This window comes from Equus asinus, chromosome 18 (genome assembly GCF_041296235.1).
Source record: "Equus asinus isolate D_3611 breed Donkey chromosome 18, EquAss-T2T_v2, whole genome shotgun sequence".
Lineage (NCBI taxonomy): Eukaryota > Metazoa > Chordata > Mammalia > Perissodactyla > Equidae > Equus > Equus asinus.
Genome location: NC_091807.1, coordinates 37,779,926 through 37,806,989, shown reverse-complemented (window position 1 = coordinate 37,806,989; position 27,064 = coordinate 37,779,926). Strand labels below are relative to the sequence as shown.

At 54.5% G+C, this 27,064-nt stretch overlaps 1 protein-coding gene across 1 annotated transcript; it reads left to right on the top strand.

The window, feature by feature from the left end:
• On the top strand, positions 1–26,848 carry RIPK4 (receptor interacting serine/threonine kinase 4). The gene is made up of 8 exons (XM_044750939.2): positions 1–237; positions 10,229–10,520; positions 15,640–15,788; positions 17,359–17,408; positions 19,613–19,771; positions 20,897–21,000; positions 22,182–22,443; positions 24,357–26,848. Exons 1-8 carry the CDS (start codon positions 56–58, stop codon positions 25,514–25,516), a joined length of 2,358 nt encoding a protein of 785 aa, XP_044606874.2. The 5' UTR covers positions 1–55; the 3' UTR covers positions 25,517–26,848.
• Positions 26,849–27,064: the final 216 nt, after the last annotated feature.

Genomic DNA, 27,064 nt, shown 5'->3' with positions numbered 1-27,064 from the left:
GCGCACCTGGGCACCTGGGCGGCCGCGGCGGGCCGGCGGCGGCGAGACGCGCGCGATGGAGGGGGAGAGCGGGAGCCCGTGGGCCCTCGGGCTGCTGCGCACCTTCGACGCGGGCGAGTTCGCGGGCTGGGAGAAGGTCGGCTCGGGGGGCTTCGGGCAGGTGTACAAGGTGCGCCACGTCCACTGGAAGACGTGGCTCGCCATCAAGTGCTCGCCCAGCCTGCACGTCGACGACAGGTCAGCGGCCCGGGCGGGGGCGTCGCGGCGCTGGGCGGCCGGCCGGGAGGGCCTCGCGGCGGCGGGCCGGGGTCGGGGGGCTTGGATTCCGGGGTTCTCCTTCTCTCCTCCTGAGTGGTCTCCGAGGCAAACCGAGCGCCGGGCGCGGCCGTGAGCCCCAGGCGGAGTCAGCGCGGGTTGCGCGGCCGCAGGGACGCGGGGACTGGTTTGGTGAGCTCCGGTCCCCGGGCTCTGGCTCCTGGGGGGCACCTCGGGGGCTCGCGTTTGGCCGAGACGCTGTAGGGTGCCTGGTGGGGCCACCTGGCTTCCCGTGAGGCCCCAGATTTTCAGGGTCGCGGCCACCAGAGGCGCGTCCGGCCCGCCCGGGACCCACCTGGGCGCTGCGGTCTGCGCCCGGCTTAGAGAAATTGCCGTGTGGGGATCTGGGCTTTGTGAGTGAGTGAGACTCCGTTCGACTTACTTAGTAATTTGCGTTGAAACACAAATTGGTGTAAGACGGTAATTATTTCGGTCGGAAGCGCTGGCTTGCTTGGCCCAGGCTCCCTCGGCGCCCGGGCACTTGCGCGTCGGCTCTCCGGGCCGTGGGCCTGGCCGTGGGGTCGGGGAGGTGGCCCGGGGGGCTCGTTCCGCCCAGTGCTTCCTCGCCTCACGCCCTCGTTTTAGCTGGCTTAATTTCGAGGCCGAGCCTCTGGGGAGGGGCCTTGCGTTAACCCGCTTCGTGGCCGTGCCATGGCGCCCTCCTGACCCCCCGTTTCCCTGTCCGAAAGCCTGGACGCAACTTGCCTATCCCTTCCTAACGGGGGTGCTCAAGTTAATAAAGACAATTGCAAAGGACGCAGAGCCGCTCCAGTTAAATTCCCTCGGTCGATCATGGTCTGTGCGTGATTTAGGGGTAGCGCTGGGAGGATGGTGTCCAGAAGCAGCTCCCTTTTTTGGATTTCGCCGTATGTGGTTGCGTTTTAATAATAATAATTTACGTGTGAGTTTTTCAGTGGAGCACATTTAAATTACTTGTATGGTGATTTTGTATTCTGCTTAGAAGTTAGGTTGTGTTTGCGTTCAGTATGGAAATCCCTCTGATACAGCCAGGCCTGGAAGCTCACAGACTCAGAGCAGCAGCTCCTTTTAAACTCCACATAGCCTTTGCTGTCTCAGAGACCCGATTTCTGATCCGCAGCTTGTTAAGTGATGGGGCCTCCAAAACCCAGCTTTTCCCCTGGAGCATGGTGGGGATGCCCATCTCTGGGGTGGCTGTGTGCGTCCCCAGGACTGAGGTATACAGAAGGATGGCAGTGTGTGCTGCCACGGCCAGCAACACTGAACAGGCCCTGGGGAGAAGAGGCCCCCGCACTCTCTGCCTTTGCGTTTGTGTCCTGGCCTAGGCGCTTACACGGTAGAGCTATTGCAGTTTTTGTTACAAGCCTCAACCCCTGTGTTCCTTGGAAACTTAATCAGAGTGGTGACAAGTGTCATAAAAATATAAGTAACTCAAAGGTGAGATGCTTGTGAAGCTGTGCAAACCCTTCCTCCCCTCGCTGTGCCACGTATCCTGGGAACATCTCATGCCGGGAGGGGCACTGTGGTTGTTTTGATGGAATCCAAACCACTTTGAATACCAGCCAGTGGTTAGATCCTGAAAGGCAAGACCTTGCCCTAGGGGTATTTTTACACTCCCCGGGACATTTGTCTGATGGAATCTTCCAGTCCAAGCGAGTTTTATTCATCGGGGCAGTTTTAACACCAATTTCTGGTATTGGAAGGGCAAAGTAAACAAACCTGGCCCCAGGCTGACTCATCAGCCTGCATCTTTAGAATCTGTTATTTCCAGCCACCAGGCCCTTGTTTCTTGGGTGGCCCAGTGGCAGGTAGGGTTTCTCCATTGGAGGCGCGTCACTTAGGATGTTGCATAGTCTGGTTGAAAAGTGTTTTGTCCTTTAATTGGAAGTCTTTTCCTGCCCTGCCCGAACTAGGCAGGTGGTGGCTTGTCCTGGGTGGCTAGGTCCCGGTCACCATCACTGAACAGGAAGCAATCCACCTCCTGCACTTTGCCGGGCCGGGTAGGGCGGGCTGGAGTTCTGCGTTGGCAGCAGTGGGTGATTTTTTGAGAAGATGGTCAAACCTCGGTTCTTTGTAAAGAAAACTGGGTTAATTATTGAGTGTATTCAGCTTCAGGTCCTGAGAGGAATTTGTGTCGCTCCCGCCGCAGGGCAAGAGAAACTGGTCGCATCGCAATCCTGCAGGGTTGCATCCAGACCTTGGAAGAGTTGTGCTGCTCATCCTGCCAAATTCTGGCAGTTTGGCCTCAGTGCGCTTTCAGGGAGCTGCCTCCCATCGTCACCCCGCTGTTTGCAAGATGTTCCCTGGAGTGGGGAATAGGACTTTCCTGGGGGCAGCCCCCCGGGGCTGTGGGCCCCTCCTGGCTGTCTTGAAGGATGGCATCTCTCACCAGTGCCACGAGGGCTGGGCCTTTCCTTTCCCAGGGCACATGGAGTCATTTGTGGCCCCCTCCATGTGTTACTTGGGGACCCACCGCAGGTACAGGTGTAGGCCAGGCTGATTTTCATTGGCTGCTTGTCCCTCCAGGCAGGCCGGGGTCCCCTGGTCCCCTGCTCCTGCCCTTCCCTCAGCCTTATGCCACCCTTTGGCCACAGCGGGGCGTGATCCCCAGCAGCCGCCCGGGACCATGTGAGCATGTACTTCAGTGTGGGAAACGTCAGGGGCTGCACAGCACCCTACACTTCTCAAAGATCCCAAGGAGCAGAGAAACGCCTGCCAGGGGGGCTTCCAAGGGGACCTTCGGAGAGTCCACAAGAGACGCCCCATTGATCTGTTTCCTGCTCCTTAAGGGCATGTCTGCTGGCTTTGAGGAGACGTGGCTCCCTGGCTGGCCCTCATTAGGGGGTCTTGGGGGCCAAGGCAGAGTCTAGGGGTGGGGACATTCCATTTAGACAAGAACAGGTGACCCCAGAGGCCCCATCTCTTCGTTCCCTCGGGCTCAGAGGAGGCTCTGCGTAGCTGAGGGCCTGGCCCAGGCGGCGGCCCCAGCAGCTCCAGTGAGATGGGCACCGGCTGGTCGGGACGAGCCTGAGCAAACCCAGGGTTTGTAAGTACAAGCTGATGATCGGACAAGCCCGATTCTTGTCAGTTTTAAAAATAGCAGTGTGGGAACCCCTTGGAGGCTCCCAGGGAACGTCATTGGATTGGCGCGCGCCGGGCAGGCCTTGCCGAAGGCTCCGCTAGCAGATGGCCAAGCCACTTCCCTCTGCCTCTCCCACAGGGGGCCCGCTCTCCCTCTGGGTCCCCCACCTTCCGAGCTCTCTCTGCACCGAGTCTTTCCTCTCCCTGCAGTTGACTGCTTCTCTGCCTTCCTAGACTGCATCCTGGGCCCGTTCTCGCCTTTTTTCCCGGAGAAATGCTTCCAGAAGGGGAAGCCTCGACTTGCTGAGCGCTCGGACTGTCTTTGGAATTTGTGACTGAGCCGGGAGGAGAACCCCGGAGCGTCTCCAGAAAGCGTCTCTTAGAAATGATCGGTCTGGTGATATTTCTGATGTTTCTCCCTACCCCCGATGCCCTCCTGGGATGGGGGAGATACAGCCCTAAATGAGAACGAAAAGTGGAATAATGTAAGTGCTCTTGAGACAGTAGCTTTAACACATGGAACCCCAACTTGGTCCTGTTAATGCCCAGATATTTTCCATCTAGGACCAAGAGGGGGTCCAGAGGTGGGGGCGCTTTCTCCATTCCTGCTGGGAAACACAATTAATGACTCTCCCCAAGCGGGCGGAGGAGACATTTCTGAAATGATGACCGAAGAGAACCGTGACGCCGGTCCTACTGAATTATGCCTAATTGTAGGGACGCTTTTAGCCCGTCATGATTTTTAGGTTGTTTTAATGAAGACTGATGTCAGTGGATTCGAGTGGCCTTGAACTTCCCTCCTAACAATAAAGGATGGGAGTTGATGATGGTGCCACCAGGACCAGGACTGTGCGCTCCAGGGTCCCCACCCAGCACTTGGGCCCTGGCACTGCTGGAAAATCTCTCCAGGTCCTAAAATAATAATGGTAATCATAGTCATGGATCTACAGTTCCTTTTGTGTTGTCATCAATGTGAACCAGAAACACGGCTTCGAGGAAAAGTGTATTTAAAAAAAATAATTGCCATTGACTAAAAAACAGTTGCTGGTTGCTTTCTGCACCAGGAGTCTTTTTCGGTCTTTTTCCTCGGCTCCTGGAGAGGGCCCGGTTCAGGCTTATTGAATTGCAAATGCTGCCGGGGACATCAATAGGGGAAAGGCTGAGGCTGCCCGAAGCCATTGGCAACCAGCAGGGAGGGTTTGGGGGAGGCACGTCCCAGCGGGGTGTCCAGGAGCAATTGAAGAAAGGCCAGAGGATGGAGGCGGCTGGGTTTGAGCTCGGGGATTACTAAAATCGAAACAGGATGAACATTTTTTTTGTGCCCACCTTTCTGAACACAACCAGTACTGGCATTTAGGGGGCCCTGGCCAACCTTGTTCCCCAGGCCTGTGCCAAGCAGCTTACCTCCTGTCCCCTTAAACTTCCCGCTGGGCGATCCCGGGACCCGCTTTCTCACACTGGGGAGGCCTGGCAACAGGCGGGTGGGGTCCTCTCTGCTCTGAGGCATTTCTGATTGAGCTGTCATGAAGGAGGTAATTTTGTTCCTGGAAACGATGACTGATTTTCCAGGATAGCTGGTTTTCCTCGACGAAATGATCAGTTGTGCAAAGCCTGCCTGGCATGTGTTCCGGTGAGGGTCTGAGCTCTCTCAGAACGTTCCAGCCTTGATCAGCTTTCCGGAGCAGACCAGCACCGGCCGGCCCTTTTGTTTTTTTGACTAAGGTAAATGGGGTCTGTTCTGTGGAAGGACCTGGGGCCTGGGAGAGAGCAGCGAACTTGCCTACCTCGATGCGGTGTGGGGAGAGACCAGCAATCTGCCAGCATGGCTCTGGAGTCGCTAATGAGCTCGGCAGTCAGAAGTCACCCTGGGTTTATGTATGAAGCCCATTGGGCAAATGGAAGGAAACACTTTATTTGCAGAGTGGCTCAGAGCTTCCACTTAATGCAATTGTAAAATACGTGTTTGTTATCAGTCAGGGTTGGTGTGGAAGGCTCGTTCTCAGGATGTCTACTTACAGGGGAAAATGAGCCTTGTGCACGGCCAGGCTGTAAACACCTGAACTGTCAGTTGGCGAAAACCTGAGGACCGGGAGGGGAGCCTCACACTGTCTCCCACTGGAAGTGGGTCTCCATCCTGCAGCAGGACACATGCCAGTGCCATGTGAGCGCAGTGTCCCTCGAAGGACATACACTGGTGGGGGGGGGGGTGCTGGCCACTTTAAAAGAAACTAAAAGCAGTAGGAAAAGACAAGTCACAAAACTGATACTTAACAGGAAGCAGAAGCAACAGCTGGAACTGAGCCCCAATTGCAACAGCTGGGGAGTGAGTGACTGTTGTGAGAAGCGGCGGTTGTATGCAGCAGTATAGTGTAGGAGAAAGAAGATGGCCCACGGGTGTCATGTTCTCTCTCCTTCTTAAATGACCGGCTTCGTTTTAAAGGCTGCTTGACGTTGGCACCCAGCCCTTTCCTCTTCCAGATGCCTGGAGACTGGGCACAGGGTTGAGGTCTGCCTCCATGTGGTCTCGGGGCCTGGCCAAGCGGGCCGAGGCTGTGGGGAGGGGCTGGCCCACCTGGATGAGGTACTAGAACCTGTCAGTCCAGAGTTTCCACCCGAGGGAGGGAGCAGCTCTTTGGCCCTGTCCAGGGACCGCCAGAGGCTGGCGTGGCACTCTTGTGGACGTCTTGCTTTCCATTAATTGGCCCTTTAACCAGATGCTAAGAAAGCAAGCCATGTTAGACTCAGGTTTGTTTTATCATCATGTCATGATTCGCTCTTGATTCTTGTTTCACTTATTTCTAAGGCCAGTGGGATTCTTTGCTCCTTGAGCCTGTTCAAAACCAAGCTCTTGACCCCCACCCAATGACTCCTGGTGGAGATCCAGGGTCGTCCTTGCTGCCTCTCTCTCCTCCACATCCAGTCAGTCATGGAGTCTTAATGATTCTCTCTGGAAAATGTGCTCTGTGTCTGCCGGCTTCCTGCTTCTCCACATCGACCAGCGGGGGGTCGGGGGAGGGTGCCCACCCTGAGTGCTTTGTGCTCAGTGCAAGCAGAGCTCAGGTGCTGCAGCGTGCCGTAAACAGTGTAATCTGAGGCCGTAAACAGTGTAATCTGAGGCTCCTCCTTGCCCGCTAGCCTTCCTCCCTGGAAAATGTTTCCGTAACCGTAAGGGCAGCTGGGAGCATGTTGTAGTCTCGAAGAGGAGATCAAATCAGTAAGAAACAGACTCGTTTTGTTGGTGCAGTTTTGGACTCTCCAGCAGGCTGGGAAATGGGAGCAGGTGCAGGTTTGGGTGGGGGATGTGGGCAGGTACATCCAGGCTCCAGAAGAGCCCCTGCAGTGGGAACTGGCTGCCTGTGCTGGAATCTGCATTCTGGGGGAGTCCCCGGGGCCACCCCAGCTTGCTGCCTGCATGGCAGTGTCCGGACAGCGGAGCTACGCGGTTCCCAGCTTGACGAGGGCATGTCTGGGCATATGGTTCAGGACTTTTCCTGTAGGAGCTTATTAGGAAGCAGGTTCCTCAGCACCCACCAGAAACCCGATCTCCAGAAGAAACAAATTAATGTTTTTAATTGGATATATTTGACAAGTAACATTGTGTAAACTTAAGGTGCACATCGTGTTACTTTGATACATTTCTATATTGTAATATGGTTGCCATTGTAATGATATTTATCACAGTACATATTATATTATTTTCTATGTTTAATAAGCTGTATGTTAAATCTCTGTGGCCATTTTAGTACTTGTTACAAGTTTGTCTCCTTAAACACCATCAGTCATATCCCCTGACCTGCATCCCCTGGTAACCACCGTTTTACCGTGGTGGTGGTTTTTTTTTTTTTTTTTAACTATGTTTGATTTTTTTTAGACTCCACATATAAGTGAGATCATACAGTACTTATCTTTCTCTGAGTTATTTCACTTGGCATAATGTGCTCAAGGTCCATCCATGTTGTCACAAATGACAATTTGTCCTTTCTCGTGGCTGAATAATACTCCATTATAGATACAGCGCGGCTTTTTTATCCATTCATCTGTTGATGGGCATTTGGGTTGTTTCCATATCTTGGCTATTGTGGTTAATGCTGCGGTAAACATGAGGATGTATATATCTCACTGAATTCCTTTTTTCATTTCCTTTGGGTATATTCCCAGAAGTGGAATTGCTGGATTGTACAGTAGGTCTATTTGTAATTTTTTGAGGATGCTCATATTGTTTTCCCTAACGTTTGCACCAATTTGTATTCCCACGTGTAGTGTATAAGGGTTCTCTCTTCACACATCCTCACCAGCACTGGTTATCTCTTGTCTTCCTGACAGTGGCCATTCTAACAGATGTGAGGTGATAGCTCATTGTGGTTTTGATTTGTATTTCCCTGATGTTTAGTGATGTTGAGCATCTTTTCATCTGCCTGGTGGCTGTTTGATATCTTCCTTGGAAAAATGCCTATTTAGTTCTTCTGCCTATTTTTTATTGGATTGTTCTTGTTGTCATTGTGTTAGTTCTTTATATATTTTTGGATATTAACCCCTTATCTGATAACGTGATTTGCAAAACATTTCTCCCGTTTCGTAGTCTGCCTTTTCATTTTGTTAATTGTTTCTTTGCTGTGCACAAGCTTTTGAGTTCGATGTTGTCCCATTTGTTGAATTTTGCTTTTGTTTTTTGTGCTTTTGGCATCATGTCCAAAATATCTTTGCCGAGAACAATGTCACTGAGCTTCTTCCCTATGTTTTCTTCTATGTTTTATGGTATCAGGGCTTATGTTTGAGTCTGTGATCCATTTTGAGTTAGGTTCTGTGAGTGGTGTGAGAGAGGGATCCAGTTTCGTCGTTCTGCATGTGTTTCTCCATTTTCCCAGCACTGTTTGTGGTGTTCTTGGCTCCCTTGTCGAATATTAGTTGATTGTAGAAACAGGTTAAAATTAAAGTAAACTCTGGGAGTACTTAAGTGGGTGATTCTAGACTGTCGTAGTTTATTTTAAATTTGGCTGAAATGCATTAGCTCAGTCTATACCAGAGGTTCTCAGACTTGGCACTGTTGTCATTTTGGGCTGGATGGTTCTTTGCCTTGGGGCCTGTGTTATGCCTTTAGGATACTGAGCAGCATCCCAGGCCTCACCTGCTGGATGCCAGGAGCAGCCCCCAGCTGTGACAACCAAAATGTCTCCAGACAGCGCCCAGTGTCCCTGGGGGACAAAGTCACCTGTATATGACGATCACTGGTCTACACCCAGGGATCCCTGAGACACCACTGTGCAGCCCCTTAGTGTGTGCTCCTAAAGGTCTCGGCTCCCAGCTACAGGGGTTGGACAGGCAGGCAGAGGGGCTGAGATACTGGCCAAGCCCCGGGGCCTGGGAATCTGCATTTCAGCTGGTTCCGGGGTGTTTTCTCCTGTGCCCGTGTTTGAGATCTGCTGACCTAGATTGCACGTGGTCGAGCCCTGTCTTCTGGGATTCAGCCTTTTTCCCTGGATGCACTGTGGGACTTTTGACCCGTGATGCTAACACAGACCATGACACTGGGATTCTGGTTTTGTAAATCCATGGGCTGCAACAGGAAGTGACCTTAGACCAGGGTTGGCAAACTTTCTGTGAAGGGTGAGAGGGTAAATATTTCAGGCTCTGCAGGCCATAGGGTCTGCGTGGCAGCTCTCGTCTCTGCTGTGAGTGGGAGAGCAGCCACAGCCCATGTGGACGTGGGTGGGGGAGACTGTTTTCCAGTTGAAGTTTCTTTACAGAAAGGAGGTGGGCTGTGGACAGCATTTGACAGCTTCTCAAAAGGTTAAATAGGGACTCTCACATGACCCAGTAATTGTGCTCCTAGGTCTCTATCCCAGAGAATTGAAAGCAGGGACCTGAACAGTTATTCATACACCTCTGTGTACAAATGTACAGCATTAGTCACAATAGCCAAAAGGTAGAAACAACCCAAGTGTCCGTCAACAGACGAATGGATCAACAAAATGTGGCCCATCCATCCAATGGAATATTATGCAGCCATAAAAAGACATGAAGTTTTGATTAGGCTGCAACATGGATGAATCTTGAACACATCATGCTGAGGCAAGTTCATAGAGGCTGCAAGCAGAAGAAAGGTTACGAGGGGCTGGGAGGAAGGAGTGATTGTTGAGGGGGGGCAGAGTTTTTGTTGGGGATGATGAAAAAGTGTTGGGTGTGGACAGTGGTGGTGGTTGCACAACATTGTGAATGATCATGATGCTTTTGACCCTTAGGAATGGTTAAAATGAGACATAGTATATTATGTATATTTTGCTACAATAAAAAATGGTTTAAAAAAAAGGTAGCTTTGGACAGCAGTCTGCAGACCCCAGATTTAGACTAATGTGCCATTAATTTAAGTGTGAGGTTGGATTCAGGAATGGGGGCCCAGCTAGAGTGCTGGGCTTAATGAAGAAGGTGAGCTGGGTTCTCTGGATGGATAATTTGTTACAACTTTTAGTTGAACCTAAACTTTTCTTCCTTCAACCCAAGAAAAGGGCTTGTCAGCGTCGACTTCCTCATTCTAAGGCCCCGGGTCATGCACTGGCTCAGTGCTCCCTGAGGGTTTCAGGTAATCATTAGAATTTCTTTCCTTCTCTCTTATAATCACCCCACCGTGCACACGTGTGTTTGAATAGCTGTGGGAATGAAGACTTTGGAAGACCCAGAATTTGATTGACGTTAAAGTGAGCTCTGTGTGTGCGTGCATGTGCCTGCACTTGCACACACATGGGTGCCTTTTAGTAATTTTCTCAGCCGTGTGGAGCTGGTTGTCCCTTGGCCACGGTGCTCTGCGTTGGTGGCCAGGTGACCACTGCGTGTCCCTCATGTCTTCAAACTTTTCCAGGGAGCGCATGGAACTTCTGGAGGAAGCCAAGAAGATGGAGATGGCCAAGTTTCGCTACATTCTGCCCGTGTACGGCATCTGCCAGGAACCCGTGGGCCTGGTCATGGAGTACATGGAGACGGGCTCCCTGGAGAAGCTGCTGGCCTCCGAGCCGCTGCCGTGGGATCTGCGCTTCCGCATCGTCCACGAGACCGCGGTGGGCATGAACTTCCTGCACTGCATGTCCCCGCCTCTGCTCCACCTGGACCTCAAGCCCGCGAACATCCTGCTGGACGCCCACTACCATGTCAAGGTAGGGACTCGATGGTGCCCTGGGTGGGCACCGGGCAGCCGGCGTGGGGAGTGCTTTCGGAAGGCAGGGAAACATGGTGTTGAGGGGTCGAACCTTAAGGTCAGTTTGAGGGTGGAAGAGGGGAAAGTTGTTGCGAGAAGAACTTGAAGCAAAGGCCTCTCTCAGCACAGGACTCCCCAGTCTTGTCATGCTTGCTATAAACACCCCAATATGTGCATCTGGAACACGGACCCTTATGAACACGGGTCACTCCCAGGGGTGGCCACCTGCACTTGGCAATTATTAATGTCGTTAGGTTGTATTTCTTTAAACATGTCTCTCCTTTGGGAGGCCTTTGTGTCCAGGGTTGTCCTGTTGCCCACACCCTGGGGGGCACACGACAGGGCTTTTTCCCATGCCGTGACGTTCGCACCCTCGGGAGGCCCGGGGTTCTGTGCTGGCCCATGAGATGAGGTGCCCCGGCCCTTTCCCTTCCACTCAGGAGAGTGTGTGGGCCTGTGAGTGCATGCAGGACCCAGGAGTGATGGCCCAAAACCCTCCCGGTTCAGCAGGGGCTCGCCCGCTGCTCTGACACTCTGACTGCTATTTGGGGCTGCACACGGCTTGCAGGACCCCTCCCTGTTGGCCTGAGGAGCAGGCAGGGCCTGAACTCAGCCTGGCTCTGCCCCTGGCTCTCGCTGGGCCTCAGTTTCCTCACCTGTAAGAGGAGGGGTGGGGCCTGCTGGCATGCACACATGCACACAGCCGCTCCCTGAGCCCGGAGTTTGCAGCAGGTGCAGCGCTGCCCGCCGAGCCAGCCTGGGGTGGGTGGGGAAGTGCATTTTCATGTCGGACAGTAGTTACAAGTTGTCCCTCAGTAGTAAGATTTTAGCGCAAGACGAAAGTGCTCTCCTGCTGAGTGAAGCAGGAAACCCAGAGAATGGAGGCAAGCTCTGAAGGTTTGGTTTGAGTCGGCACTGTGGTGGTCCCAAGTCTGTGCTGGAGTTCCAGGATTCCAGGGCATCCTGCCTCCTTCCGCTTGGTCGTCCCGTACCCCTGAAAACATCACAGAGTTGTCACTAGGAGTGTGCAGTCCCGTGGTCACCACGTGGAGAGTGAAGCCTTTGGTCTCAGACTTGAATATATACATGAAACAGGAGATAATGACAGGTCCCTGCTGTGTGCCAGGGGCCCCACCTCAGGAGCTGCCCCAGTCTGCAAAGCAAGGTTCCCTGGGGCGGGGGCCTGCGGCTCGCAGGGGTTAACGCACGGGCCTCTGTCCCCCAGTTGTAGGTCATCGAGCAGAGGTTGGAACCGGGTCTGCGCCCTCCAGAGCCCCCTGACCTGCTGCCGTATATGAGATGCTCACAAATATCATGTGGCCCTCGGTGTCACGAGGGCAGAGTGGGTAGCGGGCAGTAGGTGTCCAGGCAGCCCCTTGGGGTTGGGGGGATGTTACTGGGTGGGACTGGGTCTTCAGAGAGTGTCAAGCTTTCCTGCTCAGGAGTGAGGGCGCGGGCAGGAGAAGAGCCTTTGTGTGTAGGAACCAGCCCAACGAAAGTCATGGGAAATTCTGGGGTGTTGGGGGAGGGCAAGCAGGAGGCATAGGCGGATTAGGATGGAGGGTGCGTGAGGGCCTTACCCTCGTCTTTAAGGATGCTGAACTGCTGTTGTCATTAGAGGCTGCTTGGAACGTGCTTAGGGAGGCCACCGTGGGAGGCTCACCAGATCCTCAGACGGGTATGTCTGCAGCCATGTCCCTTTGAGGTGTCTCTCCAGAGTCACAGGTGGACATTGGCCTGGCTGGGCTTTTATCTCAGTTCATTCCCTTTCCACTCTCTCTGCTGCTCTGCTAACGCGTCGTGTGGGATGTTTGGGGTTGGGGGGGAAGATGGGTCCCTGAGAGGATCACAGTGACATCTTTCTTCTAGGTGTCCTCCTTCGGAGCACAGCCCCCTCCCCCACTGTGTCCCCTGCTGGTAATCCCTCTCTGTCATTGTAAGGGGTCCCGTGATGAGAAAGTGCTTGTTAGCTCAGTGCCTGGCCTGGGGAAGTGCTGGGTGAGGGTTGGTGCCGTTGGTGTAGGTATTTTGTGGCCAGTAGGTAGTCATCTTTTCCATGCTGAGGATGTTAACCTTCATTGTGGAGTTGTCCGCAGGGCTGGGTACACAGCAGGCACTTAATACTTGCTCACTAGGAGAACAAGTACTGAGGGCTGTCCAGTGGCGTAGTGGTTAAGTTCGTGTGCTCTGCTTTGGTGGCACAGGGTTTGCAGGTTAGGAGGTGGGGAGCGGACCTGCACACCACTCATCAAGCCACGCTGTGGCGGTGTCCCACATACAAAATAGAGGAAGACTGGCACAGATGTTAGCTCAGGGCCAATCTTCCTCACCAAAAAACTACAAAAGGAAAACGAGTGTTGTTCTCTGTCTGGCCCACGGGTGGCTTGCATTCCTTGTCGGTCATTTCTGCATTGCCCAGCTGGAACACGTTCCTCTTCCTCCTGTGTTATAAACACCTGACTTGGCAGGCCTGGCCCGTCAGGGCAGTTTTAGTAAATGGCGGAGACTCCTTAGGGAGCCGAGTGGCCCTTTCTGAAGGATCCTGGGAGGCTGAGAAAGGGAGGGGGCAAAGCCTGTGTGGACCGGTCTCCGAGGACAGAAAGCAGAGTGATGACTGGGCAGAGGCAGACACCCGCCCGGCTTCCCGAGCTCCTGGAGGCCCAGGACCAGCAGTGCCTAGGTGACTGCCTCACGCGGCTGCAGACAAACAGAAAATGTATTTGCATAACACGTTTCTTTCCTTCTCAGAAGTAGCTGACTTGGGGGCAGGGAGGCAGCGGGGGCTCCAGGTCAGCTGGTGCTCCCCGTTGATCTTCCCGGAATTCTAGGCAGATAGTCAGTGGTTATTTCAGGCAATAAAACTGTAATTGGAAATCTTGAAATCATCAGTTGTCAGTCCACCCCCATCCCTTGTGCCTCTCAAGACTCCCTTTCTGTCCCTAGATAGGATGATCGGAACTGAGAATTTCCCAGCAACCACCTACTTTGCCAAGTGTACTAAGATGCTTCATAATCGATTGATGCTTGATATGAATATTAAATATACTAGATATAAATATTAAAATAGTAATTTTCACGTAGTGGTAGTAAACCCATTTCAAGTTGAAAATGAGATAACTTGACTTAAAATCTCAGGCTACTTCTGGCCCAGTTTGCTCAGACCAGACTATGTTCAGAGGGATGCTGAGGGTCCTGTTCTCCTGGGGTCTGAAATGGCCGTTGTCTCTGGGGCAGCACAGCCCTGACCATGCCCCTCGTTAGTCCCATCCAGCTGGACCTGGAAGGTGAAGGGCCCACATCTTGGGGGGCACCTGTGAGTGCTCAGCTCTGGGCACTACTGAGGCGGATGCTAACAGGGAAATGCATTTGTAAATTATAGGGCATTTGCTGTTCCCAGGGATTGTGTGGTGTCCTCCTGTCGAGGAAGCGGGGGGCAGACAAGGCAGGCCCTGGGCAGGACAGGTGAGAGAGAACGGAACAGACACCCTGCAGGGTCGGGAGTTGGCAGCCATCAGAGAATTCTGATTTCCGAGTTTGCTTTTTGATGCCAGAGCTGTTACATAGAATTCATGCTTATTTTCCTTCACCAAATATATTTTCAAGTGGCTGACTTTGTCTGAAAATGGCAGAAATGAAGAGAAAAAGCTGCCAGCAAGGGGGGCAGTGGGTACCAGGATCCCTGCATTCCAGTCCATCTTCATTTCTGAATCTTAAAAGGTTCAAGCTGCTGAGAGTTTTGAGCTGAAACTTGTTTTGAGATTCCCCAGCCCCGAGCTGCTTTACCGATCTGCAGACTCGGGGTGATGTCCCTTCCAGTGTGAGGAGTTTCTTGAAGACCAGAGAACAGACCTTGCCAGGGGCCCAGAGTGGGCCAGACCACTCTGTAGACCCACGCCAGTCCTGGCACAGCCTGGCTGCAGAAATGGAAGCCGGGTCCAGTCTGGCGAGCTTCCTTCCCATCACCTCCCAGCAGATGTGATCAGAGAGCCCTTGAAGGACCGAGTCACCAGTCCTAAGTTCTCCCCGTGCTCCGTGGTGGTGGCGCCAGGCTGTTGGCTCACCCATGGGCACCGTGAGCCCAGAACCCAGGGCCTGACTCAGCCCCGTTTCCTATCCCTCTGTAGGTGTGTTTGAGGAGGAGCCCCAGAGTTAATTAGAAGTCTTAAAAAAATCCGTAAGCCTTGAAGGAGCATCCAAAGGGGCCATTTTCCATGGGCATCCTGAGTCCCTTACTGCCAGCAAGTGTGGCCCAATCCCACACACGCGGCTTCTGGGGGGGCCTGGTTCACACCAGGAGGTGGGGAGCTGGAGGCAGAGCCTGCGCCCCTTGGGGAGTCCGGGATGGCTTGCTTCCCCCATCCATGGGTTCCAGGAGCTTTCTGGAGACCTTTGCCCAGAGGAGACGAGGAGGCGGAGGAGTGGGTCTGAGCAGCTGGGTCCAGGTGCCCCTCAGGCGGTGGGCCTGTGGTGGAGGAGATGCACGTTTGGTGAAGGAGCCAGCAAGTGTCTAGATCCCGAAACGGTGCAGATGGAGGACCAGGTTGTGTGGTGTGTTTTGCTTGCTTTGAAGGGCTTCTGAAGGTGCCCTTCCCTTTAAGGCACTTGGACTTCCCCTTAAGGAACCTGCTGCCACTTGCCCGCCTGCCCAGCTGGGGCGATTGTGTAACCGCTGCTCTAGCACCCGGCTTCTCACGTGTTGTCTGAGAACTCTCAGGGCTGCCTTTTCCCTTCGTGCCCTTGGGGGCTGTCGACCACAATGGCAGACTTTGTGCCTGACAGAAGTAGGATTATATTTCTTCTGGAGTTCTCTCCCTCTAGTGAATTCCTTCCTTAAAGTGTCACCTTTTCCCCCATGCATCAAGCTCTTGATGGCTTCAGGCTTCGTTCTTTCTAAGCCAATTGTGCCTGCCTGCCTGCCTGCCCGGGGGAGCTCAGGTGATGGCTCTCAGGGGCTGATTCCCGACTGTGCTGGTACGGTCGTGTTGGGGAGTGCGCCCTCCAACACTGCAGAGGGGAGGTGTTAATAAAGCATCTAGAGTAGCAGCTCGCTGAGCCTCCTTCCCACTGCTCTGTTACAGATTTCCGATTTTGGGCTGGCCAAGTGCAATGGGCTGTCCCACTCGCACGACCTCAGCATGGACGGCCTCTTTGGCACCATCGCCTACCTCCCTCCAGAGCGCATCCGAGAGAAGAGCCGGCTCTTCGACACCAAGCACGACGTGTACAGGTGTGTGACAGGTGTGCAGCCCCCGGAGCCCTTGCGTGCCTGGCCCCGCGGGGGGCTTGTACCTCGATTCTTAAGCTCTGAACGATTCTTCATGCTCTGAATGGTGCTTTTCCCAGAGGCCCCTTGGTGCCATCAGACATGAGGTTCAGTCCAAATGAAAGGGTTTGGGGTTTTGAGCTGGTTGTTGCAGGCCACCTCAGGTAGACAAGAGACCGCTGTCTCCTGTGGGTGCTGCTGGCCAAGGATGCAGAATGTTAATGATTGGAGCCAGTTATGTAACTAGACTGGCTGCTTGCACACTGTGAAAGCTCTAGTATTTTTAAGAAACGTGGGTTTTTACAGCTTATCTGCTGAAAACCTGCGGCTTTAAGCAGTCTGCATGTCTGTATGCATGTGGATTCGGGCTCTCTGAAATCCAGTCCCCTCTGGGCCAGCATCTATTCTCCCAAGTGTCACTTACCTCTGACAGAGGAGTGCAGACGTGCTGGGGACTGTTCACAAAACACCGTCCGTGGGATTTATGTCCTGGAGGATAAGCCACGAGTCATCCGATGCCTTCCTTTCCGAAATTGTAAAGGTCTTAGTCACTCAGACTCCTAGGAGAAGAACAGAGAGAGGGAGTGTGCGGGCCTGCCCTCAGCCCCTCCTTGTGGTTCTCGTCTTACACACGGTAACTGTGACCCTGAGCCCTGAGCACTCGATCTCGGCTTTCTTGTCATCGCCACCCACCGCCTGGAGTCCCGGTGGACTGGTTTGACAGTCACCATTGTGCGTGTGTTTAGCTGGGCTTTAGCTGTACATCTGCTGGTGAAGGGATCTTCAAGGGCCAGTCACAGCTTGTCGAGTTTGGGGACAATAAGATTCCCTGTTTATTTTAGAGTTGAGCGTTTCAACTTTTGAACTTGCAGATTTCAGTTTTCAAGGAAGAATTCTTGCCTCTCTCTAAACAGCCACCGTCAACTCAGCACAGGGTGTTGGCTCAAGGTGTGCACTCCTGGTTTTGTTTTTTTTTTTTTAAAAGTGTCAGATTGAGCTCTTTTTTGTAGTATCGAGTGATTTTATATATTACGCATATATGTGGATAATTTCCAACAACCGAGACAGGGCCTTGGGAGGCTCAGCGGGATCACCACCTCGTTTTGCTGTGTGCTGTCTTCAGTAGCCCTCTGATGGAATCTCCGTGAGCAGGTTGCTCGCAACACCCAGAGCTGTAGTCAGCATTTTGAGGCTCAGTGCTTGCGAGAAGACGGTGGTGAATTTGGGAGGCATGGGCGTTCTCCCGCGAGCCGATGGTCTAGTCACAGAACAGCATCCTTCTGGGGGACCCCTCGTGCTGCTGGAACTTAGGTCTCAGTTGGCAGGGTTTTGTCTGTTTAGCCTCTGAGCTATGGATGTGGTGTGACCCACAATAAGAGTGTTTGCTCATTTAAAAAATTCACGAGAAAGTCTTGGTGTCATCTTTCTCTCCGAGACTCTGGAGTGGTTTTCTTCAAGCTTGTGGCTGAGCGTGAGATCTCGTGACCTTATGTAAAGAGGTTCACAGACACTGACGTGCCCGATTTCCTTCCAGCTTCGCCATCGTGATGTGGGGCGTGCTGACCCAGAAGAAGCCATTTGCAGGTGAGTGGCCTGGACTTGGGGCAGTGGTCCGGCTCTCCTGGAGCCACGGAGGGCACTCTCTCCCGTGGTGAGGTTGCTCTGTCCTGCCCAAGAGGTCCACATGGAGACCCACAGCCCACCTCATCGTGGGCTTTTGTATATGCTGACAAAGTGCTCCTGTGGTGTCATTCCCATCCAGGAAAAGGCACCGGTCTGCAGGGGTCTGTTCACTGGATTATTTTTTTAGGTGCCAGCTAATTCTTGTGTTGTGTGAGATATAATACACATCACATAAAATTTATCACTTTAACCATTGGAAGTGTACAACTCAGCAGCATTAAGTACATTCACAGTGTTATATAGTCATCACCACTCTCTAGTTCCAGAACATTCTCATCACCCCAGAAGAAAACCCCACGTCCATTAAGCAGTCACTCCCATTCCCCCACCGCCGGCCCCTGGCAACACTCATCTGCTTTCTGTCTCTGGATTTGCCCGTTGTGATTGTTTCCTAGCTAGTCCTTCTTTAATTTTCTAATGTTTAATTGTGGTAAAATACACATAGCATAAAACTGACCATCGTTACCATTTCTAAGCGTCCAGTTCAGTCATGTGAAGTACGTTCACATGGTCGGGCAACCAGTCTCTAGAATCGTGGAGTGGATTTTGACACCCACGGGTGTACCCAGGTTGCCACCACCTGGCTCAAGCTCTGTAGCATCCTTTCCCCCTTCCAGGCAGCCGCTGTTCTGATTTCTGTCCTCCAAGCTTTGCTGCCTTGACTTGGTTTATTGTAAAAGTCAACCACTTCTTCACTTCTTTGGAGAAAGATTCCCTTTTCCTCTACAGGCGTCTCTGGGCTACTCATGATATTTTCTGGTTTGACCAAAAATACCTAAAAATGCAGATCAGAGTAAATGCATGGCCCCCAGGTCTGGGTGCCCATTGCTGGTTGAGGCGCAGACTGGGGCCAGTGTAGAGTTGTGTCTCTATTGTCTTCCCACCAACCCCCCGTCTCCCTCCCTGCCCGCCTCCATGGAGGTCTGTGGTCTGAATTCTTTTTCGCGTGGCAGCATGCCAGCCCGACGTGAAATTGTCTGACGGATGCAACACCCGAGGCCAGGTTCACGATATAAAGGCCAAGAGGCGAGGCCTGCGTGCTCTGTGGCTTGGTAGATAGCGGAGTGCAGGGTGCAGGAACAGGAGGCTCATGAACTCTCTCCATCTGTGTTCGGCAGTAGAAAGCCTTGCAGGTGTTGGATTTACTTTCATTTTATTGAGAGGGCGTGCTGGGTTTTGGACGTCTTGAGTTATCATGGAGATAATGTGTAGATACCTCAGATGGTTATTGCACAAGGTTTAACGGGAAAGTGAAACAAAACATGGGAATACAGTCCTGGCAGCCGTCGGGGACTCCGGGCCAACTTCCCGCACCTGCTGCTCTGCGTCTGCTGCCCGCTGAGGTCCCCCGCGTGGGCATGCTGGGAACCATGGGGCTGGGGACGGCTGCTGGAAACGAGGAGCTCAGACGCAGCTTGATGGACAGTGTGGTTTTAGGCTGAGCAGAGCAGAAATCTGGCCCATCGGGGGTCACCTTCGCCCCCAGTCTGTGACCAAGATGATGATGATGACGGCAATAATGAGTCCAGGCGTGCTTGTGATGGAGTTTAGAAAGGAGGACAGGTGGGGTCCCACGTTATGAATTGTGGGGCGCGAAGGCCCCCATTTGTGTGCCCCGAGGAGAGGTAGGCATCAGAATTCAGGCATTTGTCCATCATTGCAGGGAGCTTGGGTCCACTTGGGGGCTGGATGATGTGGCTCCACGATTTCTAAGTGTCCTCTCCCTTCAGCAGGCACTGCCCACTGCGGAACATGTCTCATTCGATGTTTTCCTCCTTTGAACTCGGTTTTCCTTTGAGTTCCATGCCCAGAAAGATCTGCTCTGTGATACAATGCACTGATTTCATTTGATAGATCAGAGGTAGTTGCTAAAACCTGGAAAATAGAGAACACACGTGCCCTGTAAGACTAGGGATGAAAGAAAGCTCTGTGCTTTGCAGAGGAAGTCACGTGGTCTCCCAGTGGTGGGGTGCAGGTGGGGAGTGCTCCAGGGGACGAACATTGAGGGCTTCACTCTGCGCGCTCCTCGTCCTTTCCTCCCGGAGGTGAGAAATCGGCCCCCAGCCCCGCAGAGCTGTGCTGACGCGGGCGTGTTTCCTTTGCAGATGAGAAGAACATCCTGCACATTATGGTGAAAGTGGTGAAGGGTCACCGCCCGGAGCTGCCGCCCGTCTGCAGACCCAGGCCGCGCGCCTGTGGGAACCTCATACGCCTCATGCAGAGATGCTGGCATGGGGATCCGCGCGAACGGCCCACCTTCCAAGGTGAGCGCTCCACCCGAGGGGTCCCGGCCTCGGGGCTCCCTGGAATGTTGCTGTTAGATTGTTCTGCTGGTGTCACAGGGGACAGAGTTGATGACCAGGATGGGGTGGGGAGGAGGCCGGATGGGGAAGGCTGTGCAGAGACATGTGCACCCAGGTGAGCCCTGCACGAACAGGTTGGCACCTGCCTGAGGCCCTCCAGCCCTCAGGACTGGGATGGGGTGACAGGAACTGCGTGGTCAGCTCCAGCCGCTCACCCCTACCCCCCGCCCGGGGTTGGGCTTGCTGCCCGGAGGGGCCCATACTTGGTGGTTCAGGGTCCGAGGCAGCGATGTGCCTTTTAGGGACTGCTGTGACTGCTGGCCTGAGGCTTCCTTTGCACTTCTCTTGGGGTCTTGTCCCCATGGAACAGATGTGTTGTTTGGTTAGAAAAATGATCCTTAGGAAAATGAAGACAATCACTGCATTTAAAACACATGGGGAAGGGGCTGGCCCCTGTCCAAGTGGTCAAAGTTCTGCATGTTCTGCTTTGGTGGCCCGGGTTCACGAATTTGGATCCTGAGCATGGACCTACTCCACTCATCAGTCAAGCTGTGGCAGCATCCCACATACGAAATAGAGGAAGATGGGCACAAGATGTTAACTCAGGGCCAATCTTCCTCAAGCAAAAAAAGAGGAAGATTGGCAACAAATGTTAGCTCAGGGTGAATCTTCCTCAGCAAAAAAAAACAAAACAAAACAGCAATACTCAGGGAAACAACCTGAATGAGGTGCTGGGTGCTGGCAGCCTGGCCATCAGGGGGACTCCCGCTGGTGGGTCTGGCAGATGGCCCCTGATGTTTCCCTGAGGATTTTTGGAAACTGCAACAGCGTGGCTCCTGCTTGAGTCTGACCCTGCAGATGGTTGCTGGTGGGAGGCCTGGTTTGGCCCATTCGGAGGCCCCAGGCGATTGTCTGTGAGTTCAGCGGGGGGCCAGCAGCGTGGGAATTGCGGTGCAGACCGAGTCCACCAAGACGTGTGCCCTTAGGGTGTTGCTTCTTCCATCCCCAAGGTTGCACGTTTCAGTAGAGCTGTACTCACGAGTCCTTTTCTGAGTGACGTGCCCTTTCTTGTTTTCTCCCCAAAAGAAATTACTTCTGAAACCGAGGACCTGTGTGAAAAGCCTGACGAGGAGGTGAAAGAGATGACCCGAGATCTGGACGTGAAAACGCCGCCTGCGCCCAAGAGCGAGGTAATGGGCATCGCCCGCAGGCGTTCTTTTTGCTGCATGGGCCTCGGGTTGACTTTTCCGAACCCCGGGCCTCTCCTTTCTGCACACTCCCCTGCCAGCCTGGACCCCTCACCCCTGTTCTGTGGCTCGGACCTGCCATCTGAGCTCCATCCTGTGCCAGGAGGCCACGTGCTTGCTTCTCTGGTGAACCAGTTCTGGGAGTCCTGTGCTTGGTGGCAGGAGGGCAGGCCCTGTGGCCACCCTCGGTGGCCCCAGAGTCATTTTCTGCCCAACTGCGTCCATCCCCACCCTGGCTGTGGTCACAAATGAACAGTGCAGGCCTGTGCTGGGCGTTAAGATGCCGCCATTGGCTGCTCTTTGCAGCAGGGGATGGGAGGCCCCTGCTGGGCCCGGTTGGGGGAGTGGGTGTGGGGTCTGGGGGTCTTTGCACTCATGGCTTGGGGGCCTGGCACTTTTTAACTGCTCATAAATGATTTGTTCCCTGAGTGCCACACCGGTGACGTAAGATGTGATAAGAAATTATGCCAGGCCTAACCCAATACCTGTAAGGTAACGAGACTCATTGGGTGAAGCCTGAGAAGCTGACTTCCTGACATGTTCTCTGGTGCTGGCGTTTGTCCCAGGCCATTGGCGTTAGGCTGGGAGCTAAGCAAACCTCTGTGGGGCACTCAGCGTCTGAACATGGAGGGGCGTGTGCTGGCTCCACTCCTCGTCCTTGTCCACATGGCCCCCAAGCCAGACTCGCACGGCTCAACGGAGGCCTCGCAGGTGGTCAGGGACCCAGCTCCCTCCTCTGTTTCTCACCCTGCCAACCCGTGCTGGGCGGACACAGCCCAGCACTCAGGCGTCACGCTTAGGCAGCTTATTTGTGTTCTGCCTTCTGTCTGGATGGCGCTCTGTGCCGTGCCACCGGGCAGGTGGGGCCCTGGCAGCGTGATGCTGGACTTGCCGTTTTTATCAAGTCCACTTTATCTTCCAATGTCGTTCCCGTTGGTGGACCCAGCGCGTTGTCTTTGGGCTCCCTGGCGCCGCGCGGATGATAACGGGGAGTTGAGTCCCCTGCTTGGCTTACGGTGCACCCACGTGTTCCCCTTCCTTCCTCCCATCCACCCTTCTTCCTCTGCCTCCCCGCTCGTGTCGTGGATGGGGTCTCAGCCACCTCCCTCTGCTCGTCCTTGCAGGTGCCCGTGCCCGCGCCCCTCAAGCGAGCCTCTGCCCCGACCTTCGATACCGACTGCAGCCTCTCCGAGCTGTTGTCTCAGCTGGACTCCGGCATCTCTCAGACCCTCGAGGGCCCGGAAGAGCTCAGCCGCAGCTCCTCCGAGTCCAAGCTGCCCTCGGCCAACAGCGGCAAGCGGCTTTCAGGGGTGTCCTCCGTCGACTCCGCCTTTTCCTCCAGAGGGTCGCTGTCCTTGTCCTTTGAGCGGGAGCCTTCGACGGGCGGTGAGCAAGGACCCCACACCCTGGGGAAGAATGAGCTTCATCATGGGGCTGGGGCGCGCGGGCAGGGTGTATGGTGTCCGTGAGCGACTAAAAAGGATCAGGCACCCCGTTTCTTGACCACGCAGTAATTCTTTGTTTTCTCCCTCCCTTCGCTAATTGGTTTTGGGGGTCAGTGGCATAGTTAGTTCACTGAGCACAAAGCACAGATGGACACTGGCTGGGCAGCTCTGTGGGGTGTCACTTAAGTGTAAGGGAATGGTGCCACGCACCTGCTTGTGCGTGGCGGGGGGAGGGGGGTCTTACCTGTGCCCACACCCAGTGCAGGCTTCAACCTCAGGTTTGCAGCTTGAAAACCCCAAGCTGCATCAAGGGAGCCCAGTGGGTGAATCGAACCCCACACCCTGGAGATCTCTCTCTGTTGATATCAGCCCTGCACCCCTTTCTCAGACAGTGCTGGGTAAATAGCCCCATGCTTTCTCGTTTCTGGGGTCCCCATCTACTACACCTGTGCATTGTAAGGGGTGACTTATCCTGGGAGGTTATTAGACCCTGGTCCCATCTATATGTCTCTATGCTGCCTGTTAGGTGGGACCCTTCTCAGTTAGCTCATCCTGTCTTCTGATGTTAATTTTGATAGGTTTTCTTTTTAGAGGGTGTTTTTTTCCCTTTCCCTGCCCTGAGCGCTGGTCCTTGGGTGTGGGGGCTGGTGCTTACTGTAGCCCCTCGCTGCTGCCTGCGAGGATGGGCTGTGGTCACGTCCTGCCTCTCAGGAGGCTGCAGCCCTGGGAGGGGAGGACAGATGCTCACGCTCGGGGCTGCACTGCAGGGGTGGCCCGGTGCTGGAGGGTCGTGGAAGGGGTGCAGACACCAGGAGGAGGGGATGTTTGCTTTTCCTGACGAATCGAGGAATTCCTCCAGGAAGGGAGCACTTTTCCCGGATGCTGTGGGCCTCCTGGGATTTTCAGAGTGGAAAATTTGAGGTGAAAGAGGGCATTTAGGGTTGAGAAAAGACGGAGACACAGAGATGGGGAAGGCTCTGGCTGGACAGCCAGACGGGAGGTAAGCTGTGAAGATGAGGTAAAAGGAAAGAAATACCCCGTCTCCCTCGGAGAAAGATGTAGAACTTTCTGTCTGGATGACGTCTTCCTACTTAGGGAGGATCAATTCCTGGCCCAACTCAGAAGTCACAGTAAAAACACCAGGTCCAGACTGGGTTGATGGCATTCTCTTAGTTCCACCCAGCACCCCGCCCTCCCAGGCAAGTCCCCTTGGCAGTGTTTCTTGCGAGGGCATATTGTTCAATGTGAATCAGGACTCCAGACAATGCAGGAGAGTTTTTATGTTAAAAACCCTTTTCATGGCGAATAAGGGTCCTCCTGAAATCGGAGACTCAGTCCTTTGAGGGTTATCGCAGGAAACTTTCTAGTGGTGTTGCCGGGACGAGAACCACCATTTGGAGGATGGGCTGGGAGCAGGCAGGTGGGCCCTGGAGGGGTGTCGCTGGGGTAGGAGCTACGAGCTCTCGGGTGGACTGGGGGCTCCGCCGGTCTGTGCCCTCCCTCCCTCTCTCCCTCCCTTCCTGTTGGTAATCACTGCCATTTCTGAGCACCAGCAGGGGCCTGAGTTTTACATTCTTGATCTCATCACGGCCCTACAGGATGGCCAGAATGATTTCTGTTTTGCAAATTGACAAAAGAGCACCTTGGAGACGTTAACTGACCTGCCCAAGCTCTCCCCCTCCCCGCTAGACCCAAGATTAAATCAGTGCAGACAGCACAAGACTTAAGCAGTTTCAGGTGAAAAGTGACGTGGCGGCCGTGGGGAGGTGTGGGCCCCGTTAGGACACCAGCGGGGCCTCGGGGAGCCTGCAGGCGAGCAGCCTCTCCTGACCCCTGCGTCTGCTCTGCCCGCAGATCTCAGCACTACAGACATCCAGAAGAAGAAGCTCGTGGACGCCGTCATGAACGGGGACACCAGCAGGCTGATGAAGATCCTGCAGCCCCAGGACGTTGATCTGGTCCTGGACGGTGGCGCCAGCCTGCTGCACCTGGCTGTGGAAGCCGGGCAGGAGGAGTGTGTCAAGTGGCTTCTCCTCAATAATGCCAACCCCAACCTGACCAACAGGAAGGGCTCCACCCCCCTGCACCTGGCCGTGGAGAGGAGGGTGCGGGGAGTCGTCGAGCTCCTGCTGTCCCGGAAGATCAGCATCAATGCCACGGATGAGGACCAGTGGACGGCCCTCCACTTCGCGGCCCAGAATGGGGACGAGTGCAGCACGCGGCTGCTGCTGGAGAAGAACGCCTCCATCAATGAGGTGGACTTCGAGGGCCGGACGCCCATGCACGTGGCCTGCCAGCACGGGCAGGAGAGCATCGTGCGCATCCTGCTGCGCCGAGGTGTTGACGTGGGCCTGCAGGGGAAGGACGCCTGGGTGCCGTTGCACTACGCCGCCTGGCAGGGCCACCTGCCCATTGTCAAGCTGCTGGCGAAACAGCCGGGGGTGAGCGTGAACGCCCAGACGCTGGACGGGAGGACGCCCCTGCATCTGGCCGCCCAGCGGGGGCACTACCGCGTGGCCCGCATCCTCATCGACCTGCGGTCCGACATCAATGTCCGCAACCTGCTCGCGCAGACGCCCCTGCACGTCGCCGCGGAGACGGGGCACACGAGCACCGCCAGGCTGCTCCTGCATCGCGGCGCCAGCAGGGAGGCAGTGACCGCGGAGGGCTGCACTGCCCTGCACCTGGCTTCCCGGAACGGGCACCTGGCGACTGTCAAGCTGCTCGTGGAGGAGAAGGCCGATGTGCTGGCCCGGGGGCCCCGGAACCAGACGGCGCTGCACCTGGCCGCCGCCAGCGGGCACTCGGAGGTGGTGGAGGAGCTGGTCAGCGCTGACGTGCTCAACCTGGCCGACGAGCAGGGCCTCAGCGCGCTGCACCTGGCTGCCCAGGGCCGGCACGCCAAGACAGTGGAGACGCTGCTCAAGCACGGGGCCCACGTCAACCTGCAGAGCCTCAAGTTCCAGGGCAGCCACAGCCCCTCAGCCACACTCCTCCGGCGGAGCAAGACCTAGTCTGCTGCCCACGGAGACTGGGGCCCTGTGCGGGGTTCTTGTCCCATCGTCATGTTCCCCTGAGGGGACAGAATGACACCACACTGGTCAGCTTCGCTCATTTGTCAGTGGCCTGGCGGAACATTGACCGAGCGGGCTGTCAAGAGGCAAGGGGTTGCTGACTCCTGATTCGTGCCGGGCGTCTGCTTGGGCGTGTTCCCCCCTGGATGAAGTTGGTTAGGATGTGTGACCCGTCCACCCCTCAGTGCGCCTGGTGTCAGAGGGACGATGGGTCGGAGTCATTTCATTGGGCTCCTTGCTCCTGATGTTGGCCCCTCGGTGACAAAACCGCGGGCAGGATTGGGTCTGCCTTGTCCTGAGCTGAGCCACCTATGATTGCTCGGGGCCCCAGCTGGGGAGGCGGACGCCGGAGGAGCTGCCCTTTGTCTTCATGTGCGGCCGCAGGGCACGCAGCCTGTTCCAGAAAGTTTAGTGGGATTCTTGTTTTAATAGAATATCTCTGCTAGATGAACACAGTATCAACTGTTGCTTTAAACCTGTTCAAAATGTTCAGATCATTGGATAGTCTGGTCTGTGAGGAATGAGTATAAATTAATAAGGTTGGTTTTTAAAACAAAAAACGGTGATCTTACCAGCCCTTATGTCTCCAGATGTGTCCTTCCATCAGTCCTCGTGGGCGGCCACACGCCTATCTTCTTGCTCTCATTCCGTTCTTACGGCATAAAATGCTTTTTGAACTCCAGAGCCAGTAACCTCAGTTTTGGACTAAAAACAGTATTACCGAGGTGGAGGAACCGCCTTCCTCGTCGGTTTCTTTCCAGCTCTGATTTTCGGTCGGCTGGCTGGCTGGCTGTGCTGAACGCCCCTGTTGTGGGGGCTCCACGGGCGTGTCTGACCTGCCGGACAGACGGCCGCACCACACAGGAGCCCCCCAGGCGGCTCCTGGAGACCCCCCCCCCCCCCCCCGCACACTCCTGGCTGTAAAAGATTAGATTAGCCTCATTCCTCATTGTCACGTGTGTCCCACGTGGTGCCCCCCGAACACTGTTGTTCGCGAGTTTGCTGCAGCCTGCAACCCCGCACGCACACATGCCCGTTGCCCGGCGTGCGGTACCGAGATTGATGTTAACGTACCGTGTATGTTAATGTGAATCTGTGGGCAGGGTTCTTCTTTTCTATGATAGGAAATATCCAGACTGCTTAGAAGTGGCTATGTTTTAATATGCCTCCTGCTTTTAACTCCCTTGTGCTACTGTTATATAGAACGTGTAGAAGAAAAAAAGTTCTGTTTGATGTCAATAAAGCAAAGTACTCTTCTACTTTTTTGAAGTCAGTGAGACTGCTTTTTCATATAAATGAGCTCAAGTCGTCTGACTTCTGAAAACCAGCGGTTTGAGACGGTCCTCTGTGGTGTGGAGATGCCCTGGGTAAGGGTGGTCCGTGTGCACTGAATTTTCCTGTGACATGGGGGCACGATGGAGGTGGAAGGCTGGACCCCGGCTTCCACACTGTGCACCAGCGGGGAGCTGACCTAGTCTTGGTGGAAGA

Excerpts from the sequence above, each read along its gene's own strand:
- RIPK4 (XM_044750939.2), top strand. The coding sequence starts at position 56 with ATGGAGGGGGAGAGCGGGAGCCCGTGGGCCCTCGGGCTGCTGCGCACC. Across the intron at positions 10,521-15,639 it reads ACGCCCACTACCATGTCAAG|ATTTCCGATTTTGGGCTGGC; the intron begins GTAGGGACTCGA and ends GCTCTGTTACAG. Across the intron at positions 15,789-17,358 it reads ACCAAGCACGACGTGTACAG|CTTCGCCATCGTGATGTGGG; the intron begins GTGTGTGACAGG and ends ATTTCCTTCCAG.